At 41.5% G+C, this 16,653-nt stretch overlaps 1 protein-coding gene across 1 annotated transcript in view; it reads left to right on the plus strand.

The window, feature by feature from the left end:
• Positions 1 to 680: 680 nt before the first annotated feature.
• Positions 681 to 16,653, plus strand: part of LOC101343496 (acyl-coenzyme A synthetase ACSM4, mitochondrial-like) — a 27,710-nt gene continuing 11,737 nt past the window's right edge. Inside the window, 4 exon segments of the mRNA XM_023728514.1 lie at positions 681 to 1,995; positions 4,417 to 4,627; positions 9,444 to 9,651; positions 15,853 to 15,996. Of these exon segments, the coding sequence (XP_023584282.1) occupies positions 1,795 to 1,995; positions 4,417 to 4,627; positions 9,444 to 9,651; positions 15,853 to 15,996 (764 nt within the window). The 5' untranslated portion in view covers positions 681 to 1,794.

The raw sequence follows: 16,653 nt of genomic DNA on the forward strand, positions 1-16,653 counted from the left end.
AACAAGGAAGTGGTACACACAGTACCTTTTGTCTATTGTTTATTTATTATCACTATGCTGCAGACGCAGGCACCCCTGCACCTGCAGATTTTTCTACATCGTGCAAAGCAAGTACATAGAACTGGAGGGTGGAATGGTAAGGGTGTTTACTATCAACAACAAACCTTCATTGAAGGAGGCTGCACAAAGGAGACTGAATAGCAGAGGGGTTGAGTAGTTAAGCTCTGAAGTCAAACCGTATAGGTTCAAATCTTGCCTCCACCACCATGAGCTGGATGACCCCGGACAAGCTACTTCAGTTTATATGAGCCTCAGTTTCCTCATCTGTATAATGGAAAGAATAATAGCACCAGCCTCACAAGCTTGATATGAGTGTTGAATGATACCAGGAATGCAAAATGGCTGACTTACAGCAAAGAGTTAATAAATATTAGCTATTATTATTGAAAGGAGCCCTGGTGGCGCAGTGGTTAACCACTTGGCTGCTAACCTAAAGTCTGGCAGTTCGAACCCACCAACCACTCACAGGAGAATCATGTGGCAGTCTGCTTCCATAAAGATTACAGCCTTGGAAACCGTATGGGGCAGTTCTACTCTGTCCTACAGGGTCACTATGAGTCGGAATCGACTCTATGGCAACTTTTTTTTTTTTTTTTTTTTTAATTAAGGATCCTCTGTGAGTCATAGTCAGTGCTAAGGATGCAATACATAGCCTCTGTCCACAACATCTAGGTAGGTTAGAGACACAGGGCACATTTTTTTTTTTTAATTAACAATACAAAGTAGACGATTTTTATGTAAATAATACAGATGCATGGTATGGGAATTCAAAGGAAAAAAGAATCACAGAGTTATAAAAAAATGTTTTTAGATTACAAATGGCAGTTCAGAAAGGAAAGGAGAATTTACGAACGTCACAAAGTTAGTTTGGAATGAGCTAGGGGTAAAATCTAGGTCTCCCGATTCATACCGTAAAACTGTTTCATGAAACACTGCCATGATACTAATAATGAAAAGAATCATTAACAATAGCAGTAGCTAACATTTAAAAGGCACATTTTACATGCACTGCCTTATTAAATCCTCACAATAATCCTTGGAGGGGGTACTATACATTTCCCCATAGTTTTATTTCTCATTTTACAAATGTGAAAATTGAGGCACAGAAAGGATAAGTAGCTTGCCCAATGTCCTTCACCCAGAAGATGGCTGACTCAGGACTTAAACCAAAGTTTCTAACCAATTGTACTGGAGAACTGAAGGGGAGAGTCCGGCAGCGTAGCCAGAAGCAAGGGGCACGACAGGCCAAATCACAGTGGTGGGAACAGACATTTATGGAAAATGAATAGGCTGCTTTCACTGGAAGGGGAGATTCAAGTAGAGGAGTTAGCAGGTAACAGAACAGAGCAGCATAAGGCCGAATGAAAGAGACCTGAATGCCAAGCCAGGGAGTAAGTATTCTGTTGGTGTGTTGTTTGGTGAGGAAGAAGGTAGGGGCAGAAGATGGGAGCTTGATAATTCTACGGTTGTATTTTTTAAGACTAATCTGGTCATAGATAGAATGAAGAGGGAGAGTTCAGTGGCAGGGAGACCAGTCAGTGGCTGCCTGCAACAGCTCTGAAGAAGGATGGGGTATTTTTCAGGTGCTCCCCAATTTCCAAGGGTCATGCAGCCATCAGTCCACTTCCCAATCTCACAGTGAGGGTCAGGAGAGACTGACATTCTTCCCCCATCTCTCCCCACAGGCTGTGGTACTCCCACGTCCGTATCGGTAGACAAAACTCCTGGAAAATCATGAAGATTTTATTTCGCTCCCAGACATTCAGATTCCTCTGGCTTGCCAAGCCACCTGGCCAGCACTTTCACAAAGATTACCAGCTTTGGGCACCTCTGACTCTTGATGACTTTGAAGCCATAAATCGCTGTGAGAGGACGTTGCCTAAGAACTTTAACTTTGCTGGGGATGTGCTGGACCAGTGGTTCCAAAAGGAGAAGGTATATCATGGTAGGCTTCCATTAGATGTTCATGTCCACTTATTTCTCCGTTTTTCATTTCCTTGTTCTGTGGTCCACTTGTCAAATTTAATTCAATTATTCTATCCCTCTTGTTTACCTTTGTTTGTTTTCCAATTGCCCTCCTCTCTTCCCAAGGAGGATCTCTGATCCTCAGCTACATACAGCTGTCTTTCTCTGGAGCCTCCACAACATACACAGAGTTATTCGTCTTTTCTTTCTTTTTTCTCCAAGTTCAAAGCAACAGCTATTCGCTCCCCATTCATTGTTCGGGCTGGTCACAGGCTTATTCAAAGAGGAGTAAACCGAGTTTTAGCTTCAGGATAGAGCATCACAAAAGAATAGTCACAGCTGGGGTAACGAGAAAGGGAGAGAATTGGAGGTGGAGAAGAATAAAGCAAGCATGAACAACAGTATTTATAGCCTCAGGACAAGGTCCCTGTTTTCTGACCCCCACCCCATACCAGGTACTGAGCTAAATACTTAACCTATCAGTGCTTACCAAAACGCACCGCAAGAACGCAAACTCAGAAGATGATGTTACCTACTAGATATGTTGTTGTTGTTGTTAGTTGACACCAAGTCGACTCCAACTCATGGCGACCCCATGTGTGCAGAGTAGAACTGCTCCATAGGGTTTTCAAGGCCGTGACCTTTTGGAAGTGGATCTCCAGGCCTGTCATCTGAGGCACCTTTGGGCGTGTTCGAAACACCAACCTTTCAGCTAGTAGTAGAGTGCTTAACCATTTGCGCCACCCAAGGATTCTGCTACTAGATATTCAAGGCATTAAATAAGACTGAAACAATCCTTATTAAATAGAGAGGAAGTCTTCATTCAAAGTCATCACCTCTTTAACACCTCTCTAATACTTGCTAAGGAGTCCCTGGGTGGTGTGAATGGATAATGTGCTTGGCTGCTAACCAAAAAGTTGGTGGTTTGAATCCACCCAGAGATGCCTCAGAAGAAAGGCCTGCCTATATACTTCAAAAAGATCAGCTATTGAAAAAGCCTATGGAATACAGTTCTACTGACACACATGGGGTCGCCATGAGTCAGTTGCCATGACTTGATGGCAACTAGTAATACTTGCTAAACTCTATTTTGAACAAAGAGACAGCAGGTAGAAGTTGATAATCTTTCCCAAAAACAAAGGACATACTTTTGTTACCAATGTATTTATTTTTTGGTAACCTATTTCTAGTAAGTGGTACTGATTTTTCAATCATGATGGTAATTACATTTTCCTTCTTAAGTAAATTTATACAAGTAAAAGTGAGTCAATGCACAGAATACAAAGTAAGGAATAACAGCACAGGTGTAGGCAGATCCGACAAAAATAGCAAAAGTGATACTCAAATGACTAAAGATTGAGAAATACTGACCTCTATTATTTCATCAAATCCCCACAACCATCCTGAGGATTTGCAGATAAGGAAAGTGAAGCTCACAGAATTTAAGTTACTTGTCTAAGGTCACACAGCTCCCAAGACACCTGAACAGAGTCCCTGATCTTGCTGGAGCTTACACCTGTAGGGTAAGGACATGCATGTTAATGGAGTCTCCTGGAGTATGAACACAAAGCTGCAAGGATACAGGGACACCAGTGGGGAGAAGAAGAAGAGGCTAAGAAAGGTTTCACAAAGGAAGTGAAATGTCAACTGGGCTTTGAAGTATTTTGCCAACTGGGGAAGTTTCCCCAGCATTCCAGGCAGAAGGAAGAGGGAAGGGAGTGATGGTTTCTTTCAGGTAATACATAAAGCCAAGAGGTTTTGCAGTATGACTCACTTTGTAGACTCAGAAGTGAGAAGTCTCCTCCACAATCAATCAATCCAGTTGACTGGCCCACCACCCTGATCCTTGTTACCTGTGAAGCCCACACTTCAGCTTTTTTAGTACAAAGGGATGTCAGGTTGCTGGTCAACCCAAGTACATCAGGGTTATTTGGATGGAACAGAATCTAACTTACGCAGGAAAGGAATTTACTGGAGTGAAACGTAAGAGAGCTGCAAAACTAGGTGACAGTCTGAAGAGTCAGTCTGGGAAAGGCCAGGACAACTCTCTGGGGGTTCGTTAAGTACCAGGATCCAATTGACAGGTTCTTGCTCCAACCATTTCTAGCTTTTGGTTCCTCTCCAAAAACTCAAAGTCCAAGGAGAGAAAGTCTGATTGGCCCAACTTGGGTCCTATGCCCACCCACTGGTCAGGCAAGGGTGAGCATCCTGATGGGTTGTCTCACCAAGCTTGCACTCAACAGGAGAGGATAGCTCCCCTCAAAGATGTATTGGGTGCTCCGACCAGAATCCAAGGGAACAGGTATGGAGAGGGAATAAAGACAGATGTCCCCACCACTTGGTCACCAGCCATATAAGCCTGTCCTCTCTTTCTCATGTGTCCCTGTCAAGAAAGGAGAGAGACCTGCCAGCCCAGCCCTGTGGTGGGTGAACAGCAAAGGGGATGAAGTGAAATGGAGCTTTGGAGAACTGAGCTCCTTGTCTCGAAAGGCTGCCAACATGCTCACCAAGCCCTGCGGCCTGCAGAGAGGAGATGGAGTGGCTGTGATCCTGCCCCGGATCCCAGAGTGGTGGCTCATAAATGTGGCTTGTATGCGAACAGGTCAGTGTCAATATCGAACATTTCTAAATCATGCAGAAACACAGTAAGATTGTTAGTTCTGACTAAGGCTGTGCTTATAGACCCACTGCCGTCAAGTCGATTCCAACTCATAGCAACCCTATAGGACAGAGCAGAACTGCCCCATAGGGTTTCTAAGGAGTGGGTGGTGGATTCAAACTGCCGACCTTTTGGTTAGCGGTCGTAGCTTGCCGTAGCTCTTAACCACTGTGCTACAATGCTTACAGAGGACAGAAAAACAAAAGTTGAAACTAAGAGCAAGCGTGATGTCATAATGCAATCATGACGCAACTACCTTAAGAGGCAGGTATTACTGTGATACTTCTTTGTAGGAGAGGAAACTGAGGCTCAGAGAGGTTAAGCAGCTTGCTCAAGTTCACACAGCTAGAAAGCTGTGTGATTGGTATTTGAACCCAAAGCTCTCTAAAAGCAAACGTGGGCACTGATGCCTCTTTGCAGTGCTGGATTTTGATGTGCTTATCCAGATGATCCAGAATTTGCTTCTACTGAATATATCAAGATTCTCATTAACATGAAAATACAAAAAGAAGAAAAGATCTTTTAGAATGCAAGGACTCCTAAGAATACGACTGTAGACCCCAGCTGGGAAACCTCTGCCTGTTTCCAGAGAGAAAGACTAATGTGATTCAATGAGACATTTTATCCCAAAGTAGTAATTTATAACGTACCCCCCCAAAAAAATTCCAACCGGATTCTTTTCCTCTCTAGGATCAAACCATTATCTGTTGCCGTCAAGTCAATTCTGACTCATAGCAACCTACAGAACAAAGTAGAACAGCCCCATAGGCTTTCCTAGGCTGTAATTTTCAGGGAAGCCGACTGCCATATCTTTCTCCTACGGAGCAGCTGGTGGGTTCAAACGACCAACTTTTGGGTTAACAGCTGAGTGCTTAACCACTGCGCCACCAGGGCTCCTTCTCTCTAGGATACACACACACCACACACCCACTGCAATGGAGTCAATTCTGACTTATAGCGACCCTACAGGACAGAGTCGAACTCCCCATAGGGTTTCCAAGGCTATAAATCTTTGCAGAAACAGACTGCCACACCTTTCTCCCATGGAACAGCTGGTGGGTTCTTACCGCAGACCTTTGGGTTAACAGCCAAGTGCTTTAACCACTGCACAACCAGGACTCCTCTCTCTAGGACAGGGATTGGCAAACCAAGGCTGGCCATCTGTTTTTGTAGATAAAGTTTCAAAGGAACACAGCCACACCCATTTGTCTCTATGATGTTTCTGGCTGTTTGTGCTCTACAGTTGGCAGAGTTGCTAATTGGGACAGAGATCAAACGGCCTGCAAAGCCTAAAATGTTTATTTTCTGGACCTTTACAAAAAAAACTTTGCTAATCCCTGCTCTAGAACATAACTAAATGTTTATAAACCAACTAATAATAAATAAGAACACCAAAGGATATACTACTGTAGAAAATACAAAGATGTTTGTTGCAATGTCATTTATAATAGTAAAATATTGGAAACAACATATAGAAATGGTTAAATAAACTATAACTTAGCTGAGACTAAATGTTTAATTTAGATGTGTTCATTGCTGGCTGAAATTATGGTGCTTCAACTTGATGGAATATCATTAAAAAGATGATTGTAAAGTTTTTATAATGATGTTGAAAAATGCTCTTATTACCAATATTTAGTAAAAAGAGCAACATGTAAAATTCTTTTTACATTCACTATAAAGAACTTTCCTATAGGGTCGCTGTGAGTTGGAATTGACTTGACGGCAACAGGTTTTTTTTTTTGGTTTATAAAGAACTTGCAAACATGAAACCAACTGTGATTGGGACGAGATTAGCGGTAGTTTACTTGTCACACAAAAATGTATTTAACAACACTTAATATAACTTATACAATAGGAAAATGCCCATTAAAAATCAGCACAAGGCTGAATTGTCAAAAACATTCAGTTAATTAAATGCTGGGCAAACAGCTGAGGATTATGTTTTCTAACTCACAATTAGTAAATCTTCTGTGTGAATGCTGGGGTTGCTTGTACTACACTACACAGCAAGGTACTTTACTTTGCCATCGCCAAGAGTTTATCCACTGAACACATTCATATCACAGTCTACTAAGAATGCTAATAAATTTCTGAGCCATTAAGAACAAGTGGTCTGCAAAAGAAATCATTTTATATTTTTATATCTATTGAATGTTCTGAACTCCCTGAAAGTGTTTCCTTAATCAGCTTCCTATTCATCACATTCTTATTCATTTTCTCAACAGGGGATGACATATAAGAGCTTTTAAACTATAGCCAATAAAATAAAGTCTCCATAGGAATTCAATTTTGCTAACTTCAGGGAACTCAAAAAGAACTAAGTAGTCTGCTCTGACTGGGATCACAACAGAGGGTCCTGGACAGAGCTGGAGAAAAATGTAGAACAAATTTCTAACTCACAAAAAAAGACCAGATTTATTGGCCTGACAGAGACTGGAGAAACCCCGAGAGTATGGCCCCCGGACACCTTTTAGCTCAGTAATGAAGTCACTCCCAAGGTTCACCATTCCACCAAAGATTAGACAGCCCCATAAAACAAAACAGGACTAATGGAGCACAACAGTCCAGGGACAAGGAGTAGATTAGAAGGCAGGAGGGGACAGGAAAGCTGGTAATAGGGAACCCAAGGTTGAGAAGGGACAGTGTTGACATGCTGTGGGGCGGTTAACCATTGTCATAAAACAATGTGTACTGTTTAATGAGAAACTATTTGTTCTGTAAACCTTCATCTAAAGTACAATTAAAAAAAAAAAAGAATATGGTATTGTCTGCACAATTAACATTAAAAAAAAGAAGAAAGAAGTAGTCTGGTATGCCACCCAGGTCATAGTTTTGAGAGTCTGGCAAATGTGGATTTGAATCCTCGCTCTGCCACTTCCTGACTTTTCCATCCTTAGGCAAGTTGTCATCTATCAACTGGGGTTCATTTCAAGTGCAATGTTAGGCACAGAGTAAGTGCTTAATAAATGGTAGTGATTATTTTTAATGCTTTACACACTCCACTTTCTTCCCATTGATTCATTTTGGAAAGTGCAAACTACTCTCTTTCATCTAACTGTCCCATTTATGTTCCTTGTCGCGAGGAAGTGGTTCTTCCAAATCAAGCCCATCTTGGCCGAGTGCTTAGGAAAGAGTGAGAGGGGTGGGATAAGCTAAGCATGGCCGAAGTGGTCCAGGCAAACCCTGATATGCCAGACCACTGGGAAGACTCAGGCTTGAGGCTGGCTCTGCCACTTACTGGTGATGACCAAATCTCATCTTCCATCAAATGGCAACAGTTGCATAGACCTACTAGGGTTGCTTAAGGAGCCCTAGTGGTGCAGTGGTTAAGCACTCAGTTGCTAACCGAAAGGTTGGTGGTTTGAACCCACCAGCTGCTCCACAGGAGACAGATGTGTCAGTCTGCTTTGCAAGGATCACAGCCTTGGAAATCCTATGAGGCAGTTCTGCTCTGTCCTATAGAGCCACCTGAGTCGGAATTGACTTGACAGCAATGGGTTTTGGACCAGGGTTGCTTAGGACAGTGGTCTCCAGGCTTCTTTGGTTGCATTATCTATCGATAAAAATATTTAAGGCACATGTTGTTGTTGTTGTGTGCCCTTGAGTCAATTCTGACTCTTAGTGACCCTATAGGACAGAGTAGAACTGCCCCATAGGGCTTCCTAGCCTGTAATCTTTAAGGGAGCAGACCACCAGGTCTTCTCTCTCAAGGAGCTGCTGGTGTGTTTGAACTGCCGACCTTTCGGTTAACAGCCAAGTGCTTAACCACTGTGTCACTAGGATACACAAAACCCAAAAGAACTGAACCCGTTGCCATCGAGTCAATTCCGACTCATAGTGACCCTACAGGACAGGGCAGAACTCCCCACAAAGCCAAGCGCTTAACCACCATGCCACCAGGGGTCCTTACCAGGGCACACGCCCTCCAATATATGTATAATTATTTACAGTGTTCTACTGTGCTAATACATAATGTCTACTATAAAACATGCAAAAATAATGAGATAAGAATATCAAAAGAATTCTAATATTCCAATAGTTTTTTAAAAATTCTAATGTTTTCTTTTCTCATCCCCAACGGACCGTCTTATAAAACTCACTTTGGAGACCACTGGTTCAGAGGACTGAAGGAGATACTGTTATCATAAAAATGTGTTATAAGCTGTAAACCCAAAAACCAAACCAAACCCGTTGCCATGGAGATTCCAATTCATAGCAACCCCATAAAACAGAGTAGAACTGCCCCATAGGGTTTCCAAGGAGCAGATGGTGGATTTGAATTGCTGACCTTTTGATTAGCAGCCTGAGGTCTTAACCACTGTACCACCAAGTCTCCATAAGCTGTGAAGTGCTATTTAAATGTTACATAATAATGATTTAAATGCACATTAAAATGTTACATAATAATTGCCCACCACTATAATGCTTACTATAGGACAGACATTTTACATATGAAGTAAGTACTATTATTATGCTCCTTTTACAGATAAGGAAACAAAGGCACAAGTAACATGCTCAAGGTCACAAAGCTAGTAAGTGGCAAGGCCAGGATTAGACCTGCTGTCTGTCAGACTCTGAAGTCAGTGCTCTAAGAATCTCCCTGTGATCCGAGTCCTGTGGGATAAGACAGGGATAGCTGAAGGCTGAGTGCCACAGCTTCTCCCCACTCAAGCACAAAGCCCAAGTTTTCCATAATCCACAGTCTTACCTAACGTACATCAGTCCTGTTCAGCTTGGGGCTCTCTCTCCTTCCCAGGACTTGTCTTCATGCCAGGAACAACTCAGATGATGGCAAAAGACATTGTCTACCGACTGCAAGCACCCAAGGCCAGGTGCATGGTAGCCAGTGAGGAGGTGGCCCTGGTGGTGGAGTCCATTGTGTCGGACTGCCCCGACTTGAAGACCAAACTCCTGGTGTGTCTGCACAGCAGGAATGGGTGGCTCAACTTCGAGGAGTTATTTCAGTGAGTATTCTCGCAGCCTCACTTGCAGTGCCAGCAGCAACGTGAATCACAGCTACACCTCAGAGTTTCCTTACTTCCAAGGACTCACTTTGAGTTCATCTGGGAGCCTTCTCAGGAAAGAATAACTTAATAAAAGACTTAAGGACAAAAGGAAGGGATGTAGCTCTGCCTCCAGCTTCCTACTGTAACCCATGAGTATCCTGCATGGCCTGGCCCTTGCCTACCTCCTGGACTACATCCCCTTCCACTCTCCCAGCCTTGACTCACTCTGGCCGCCTTTTTATTTCTCCAAGTCCCCTCTCTCCACCTCAGGGCCTTTGTACCTGCTGTTTCTTCCATCTGGAATGCTCTTCCTCAGACCTTTTCACAGTTGACTCCTTCTTGTCTGTTAGATTTCAGCTCAAATGTTTTATCATCAATGAGGCTTTTTCTGACTACCTGATCTACAGAAGAACTCCAAGCCACTCTCTATCACATCACCCTGTTGTTTCCTTCATAGCACTCTTCACTACCTGAAATGACCACGTCATTCTTATTGTCTGTTTTTCTCCCCTAGCCAAAAAAAACAAAAAACAAAAAAACTCGTTGCCATTGAGTCAGTTCTGACTCACGGCAACCCCATGTATTACAAAGTAGAACTGTACCATAGGATTTTCTTGGCTGTAATCTTTACCAGAGCAGATTGCAAGGGTTGCAAATGGAGGACCATGGGCCAAATCCAGCCTACCACCTGTTTTGGTAAATAAAGTTTTATGGGAACACAGTCATGCCCTCTGTTTACATTTTGTCTTGACTACTTTCAAGGAGCCCTGGTGGTACAGTGGTTAAGAACTCGGCTGCTAACCAATAGTCAGCAGTTTGAACCCACCAGCTGCTCTGAGGGAGAAAGATGTAGCAGTCTGCGTCCGTAAACATTATTGTTGTTGTGTGCTATCGAGTCAGAATGGGGCTTATGGCTGCTTTCATGCTACAAAGCTAGAATGAATAGTTAAAGCAGAGACTGTATGGCCCACAAAGCCTAAAATATTTACTATCTGGCCCTTTATGGATAAAGTTTGCCAACCTCTACCCTAGATTATAAGCTCCAAGAAGGCAGAAGCTTTGTTTGCTTGTCTGTTTAGTTAATCATTATATCACCAGTTCCTAAGACATAGTAGGTGCTTAAGAAATAGTTATTGTATCAATGAATGAAAGAATGAATGAAAAAAAAAAGCAGATCAATTAATCTCTTTGAAATACACTTTTCCTCCTCCATAAAATGAGAATAATTACACCACACATCCCTCCATGGTTGTTCTGAGGATAAAATAAGCTAGTATGTGAGAAACTCCGTCACAAACTGGGGGAAAAAAATGGGTAAAATGTTAATTGTTGGTTTATCCTTCAAAACAGTAGTTAAATAGCTTATGCTTAAAAAAAAAAAAAAAAAAAAAATTCTTCCAGAGAAGCATATAGAAAGGGAAGCCATGTAAACCCTATTGAATAACAGGGCAGTTTCCTTTGTTGGAGTGAAAATCTATCCTACTAATGTAAACCAACTACTACTGGCCAATCCTAAAATTCCCTCCCAAGGCCCACACCAGTAAATCCTATTTGTGTCTTTTATAAGCTGTGTGACCTTGAATAAGTCACGTTGTTGTTAGACGCCGTTGAGTTGGCTCCGACTAATAGTGACCCTAAGTACAACAGAAGGAAACCATGCCCAGTCTTGCGCCATCCTCACAATCATTGCTGTTTGAGCCTATTCTTGTAGTCACTTATCAATCCATCTCATTGATGGTCTTCCTCTTTTTTAATGACCCTCTACTTTTCCTAGCATGATGTCCTTCTCCAAGGACTAGTCCCTCCTGATAACATTTCCAAAGTACGTGAGACGAAGTCTCACTATCCTCACTTCTAAGGAGCATTCTGGCTGTTTACCTCTTCCAAAACAAATTTGTTCATTTTTCTGGCAGTCCATGGTATATTCAATACTCTTCGCCAACACCATAATTTAAAGGCATCAATTCTTCTTCAGTCTTCCTTATTCATTGTCCAGTTTTTGCATGCATATGAGGTGATTGAAAATACCATGACTTGGGTCAGGCAAACCTTAGTCCTCAAAGTGACATCTTTTTCTTTTTTTTTTTCTACTCTTTAAAGAGGTCTTCTGCGGCAGATATGCCCACTGCAATACATCGTTTGATTTCTTGACTGCTGCTTCTATGGGTGCTGATTGTGGATCCAGGTAAAATGAAATCTTTGACAACTTCAATGTTTTCTCTGCTTATCATGATGTTGTTTATTGGTCCAGTTGTGAGGATTTTGTTTTATGTTCAGGTGTAATCCATACTGAAGGTTGCAGTCTTTGATCTTCATCAGTAAGTGCTTCAAGTCCTCTTCACTTTCAGCAAGTAAGGCTGTCATCTGCATCTCAAAGGTTGTTAATGAGTCTTCCTCCAATCCTGATGCCCCGTTCTTCTTCATATAGTCCAGCTTCTCAGAGTTTTGCTCAGCATACAGATTGAATAAATATGGTGAAAGGATACAACCCTGACGCACACCTTTCCTGATTTTAAATAACACAGTATTCCCTTGTTCTATTTGAACAACTGCCTCTTAATCTATGTACAGGTTCCTCATGAGCACAATTAAGTGTTCTGGAATTCCCATTCTTTGCAATGTTATCCATAATTTGTTATGATCCACACAGTTGAATGCATCTGCAGAGTCAACAAAACACAGGTAAACGTCTTTCTGGTATTCTCCGCTTTCAGCTAAGAACCATCTGACATCAGAAGTGATATCCCCCCTTCCACATCCTCTTCTGAATCTGGCTTGAATTTCTGGCAGCTCCCTGTTGATGCACTGCTGCAACTGTTTTTGAATTATTTTCAGCAAAATTTTACTTGTATGTTATATTAATGATACTGTTCGATAATCTCCACATTCACTTGGATCACTTTTCTTTGGAATGGGCAAAAATATGGATCTCTTCCAGTGGGTTGGCCAGGTAGCTGTCTTCCTAATGTCTTGGCAAAAATGAGGGAGTGTTTCCAGCATTACATCAGTTTGCTGAAATGTCTCAATTGGTATTCTGTCAATTCCTGGAGACTTATTTTTCATCAATGCCTTCAGTGCAGACTGGACTTCTTCCTTCAGGACCATCAGTTCTTGATCATATGCTACCTCTTGAAATGGCTGAATGTTGGCCGATTCTTTTTGTACAGTGACTCTGTGTATTCCTTCCATCTACTTTTGATGCTTGCTGTGTCGTTCAGTATTTTGCCCACAGAATCCTTCAATATTGAAACTTGAGGCTTTAATTTTTTCTTTAGTTCTTTCAGATTGAGAAATGCCAAGCATGTTCTTCCCTTTTGGTTTTCTAACTTCAGATCTTTGCACATTTCGTTATGATACTTTCCTCTGTCTTCTAGAGCTGCCCTTTGAAATCTTCTGCTCAGCTCTTTTACTCATCATTTCTTCCTTTTGCTTTAGCTACTCTACATTCAAGAGCAAGTTTGAGTCTCTTCTGACATACATTTTATTCTTTTCTTTCTTTCATGTCTTTTTAATGACCTTTTGCTTTCTTCATGTATGATGTCTTTGATGTCATCCCACAACTCATCTGGTCTTTGGTCATTAGTGTTCAATGCATCAAATCTATTCTTGAGATGGTCTCTAAATTCAGGTGCAATATACTCAAGGTCGTACTTTGGCTCTCATGGATGGGCTTGTATTAATTTTCTTCAGTTTCAACTTGAATTTGCATAGGAGTAATTGATGGTCTGTTCCACAATCGGCCCCTAGCCTTGTTCTGAAGGATGATATTGAGCTTCTCCATCATCTCTTTCCACAGATATAGATGATTTGATTCCTGTGTATTCCATCGGTGAGGTCCATGTGTACAGTTGCTATTAATATTGCTGAAAAAGGTATTTGCAATGAATAAGTCATTGGTCTTGCAAAATTCTATTATTGTGTGGTTTCTATCACCAAGGCCATATTTTCCAACTACTGATCCTTTGTTTCCAGTTTTCCCTTTCCAATCACTAGTAATTATCAATGCATCTTGATTGCATGTTTGATCAATTTCAAACTGCAGAAGATAGTAAAAATCTTCAATTTCTTCATCTTCAGCATTAGTGGTTGGTGCATAAATTTGAACAATAGTCGTATTAACAGGTCTTCCTTGTAGGTGTATGTATTTATCCTATCACTGACAGTGTTGTACTTCAGAATAGACCTTGAAATTTTTTTTTTTTTTTTTTTTTATGATGAATGCAATGCCATTCCTCTTCAATGTGTCATTCCTGGCATAGTAGACCATATGATTATCTGATTCAAAATGGCCAATATCAGTCCATTTCTGCTCACGATTGTCTAGGATACTGATCTTTATGTGTTCCATTTCATTTCTGATGACTTCCAATTTTCCTAGATTCATACTTCATACTCCACATTCTGATTATCAATGGATGTTTGCAGCTGTTTTCTTCTCATTCTGAGTCGTGCCACATCAGCCAATGAAAGTCCCGAAAGCTGTACTCCATCCATATCATTAAGGTCGATTCTACTTTAAGGAGGCAGATCTTCCCCAGTCGTATTTTGAGTGCCTTCCAACCTGAGGGACTCATCTTCCAGCAGTGTATCAGACAATGTTTTGCTGCTATTCGTAAGGTTCTCACAGGATGATTTTTTTTCTTTTAGAAGTAGATAGTCAGGTCCTTCTTCATACTCTATCTTAGCATGGAAGCTCCTGATACGTATCCACCATAGGTGATCCTGCTGGTATTTGAAACACCGGTGGCATAGCTTCCAGCCTCACAGCAACACTCAAGCCACCACAGTATGACAAAATGACAGAAAAGAGGAGACCCAAGTGGCTTAAACAACAAAAACAGTTTTATAACCTTCACAAATAAGAAGGGCAGAAGTAGGAAGGTCTGAGGGTTCGTTAACTCAGCGGTTCCATGAAGTTAATAAGAACCCAGATTCATTGATCTTTCCATCATGCCATCCTCAGTGTGTCTGCTTCTCCCCTCGTGATTCCAACTTGGCTAGGGTAGGTCCAGACATCATGTACTTTCACAATATCCAAAGGCCAGAAAGCAGGATGCACAGGATTGGGGAAGGCAGCATTCCTTCCTCAAGACCCTTTTTAAGAACAATTAAACACTTCCCATAAAGCCTTTCCATCTCATTGGCCATAACTGCATCATGTGTCCCTTCCTAAACCAATCACTGATAAGGGAAAGAATTACCATGATTGGCATAGGTTAATCAAGATTTACCCCCTGGAGCTATACCAGGAGCAGCCTTCCCTGAAGAATATGATTGCCTTATACATCAACAGATTGAGAGCTTTATTAGTGTAAGGAAGGAGAGGATGGCTATTTGGTAAGCAACTAGCTGTGTCTACCAGAGATATTAAACACAAATTACAGCAGTCCCCACTTATCTGCTGGAGATATGTTCCAAGACCCCCATGGATGCCTGAAACCACAGATAGTACTGAACCCTATAAATACTATGTTTTATTCTTTACACACACACCTGTGATAAAGTTTAATTTATAAATTAGGTACAGTAAGAGATTAACAACAATAACTAATAATAAAATACAATTATAACAATATACTATAATAAAAGTTATGTGAATGTGGTCCCGGAGCGGGATGGAGCTGGATAGTTCAAGATTATCACACTACTCATTTAACATTTTCAGACTGTGGTTGACTATGGATAACTGAAACCATGGAAATCACAACCATGGATTAGGGGAGAGGGGAGGCTACTGTATTAGAAAGTTTGATTCAAATGCCAGAAGATTCTCCTTTAAAAAATAAATACTCCTGAAACGTTAATAAAAATTTTAAGATTCAATTTTTTAATTTATGATTTTTTTTTTAATTCATAGATAAAAAAGCTCTTAGGAAAAAATGTTTAAATAAACAAAACACGTCTTTTTGTTAATATTTAAAGATTCTATTTGGCCTATAAGGAGGCAAAGCTTAAAAAAAATTGAGCTGTTAATCTTTGTACTGATATGCAAAGTCCATCTAAGATTTTAGGAATTCCTATCAGGGAGGCTTTGGATTAGGTTCAGTGCTATTAAAATTTCTCCTGGTGTCAAGAGGGCATACGCAGTACAGCAAAAGAAATATCAGAGTTAACTGGTTTGCCATCTTAGGCTACTGTCTTTGGGGCCATATTTTGCAGATTTGCCTCGGAAGAGCACAGCTGTGTGGAGACAGGAAGTCAAGAACCAATGGCTATTTATTTCACCAGTGGGACCACAGGCTCTCCCAAGATGGCCCAACACTCTCAGAGCAGCCTCGGCATTGGGTACACCCTCTGTGGGAGGTGGGGAACTCTCTCCCGAGCTGCCAACATGTGTATCCAACTACCTAGTTGACACCTCTATTTGGATGGTGATTAGATTCTCAAATATAACATCTGCAAAACAGTGCTCTTGATGCCCCTGCCCTCCCCAAGCTTGGTGAATGGCACTATCTAACCAACTGGCCAAGCCAAAGACAAGAAACAACTTTAATTCAATCCCAACAGCAGCATGTCTGGCTGTTTTTCCTCACTGCCAGGTCAACTTACCTACGCTGTTTTGTTTTCCTTATAGCACTTGAGATTATTTGAGATTATTTATTGTGTACTTATTCACTGTCTCCTGAAGTAAAATAAGATCAGAGAGATCTGGTCTGTCTTGCTCACTGCTGCAGAACAGTGTCAAGCACATAGTAGTTGCTCAATAAATATTTGTTGTGTCAATGGACGAGCTCAGAAAATCATGTCATACCCAGCCTCCCACTCCACTCTCAGACAACCTAGAATTCTGAAAGGGCCGTCTAACAACAGTGGGAGGTAGAGGTTACCAGGGATGGGGCGGGGGGGAATATTACATAGGCAATAGACAAGTGGTATCTTGGGTGAAGGGTGAGACAGTACACAATACAGGGCAAAGTAACACAACCTGTACAAGGAAAGGTCATGGAGGCCCCATGGACA

This window comes from Trichechus manatus, unplaced genomic scaffold (assembly GCF_000243295.1).
Source record: "Trichechus manatus latirostris isolate Lorelei unplaced genomic scaffold, TriManLat1.0 scaffold00024, whole genome shotgun sequence".
NCBI classification, from domain to species: domain Eukaryota; kingdom Metazoa; phylum Chordata; class Mammalia; order Sirenia; family Trichechidae; genus Trichechus; species Trichechus manatus.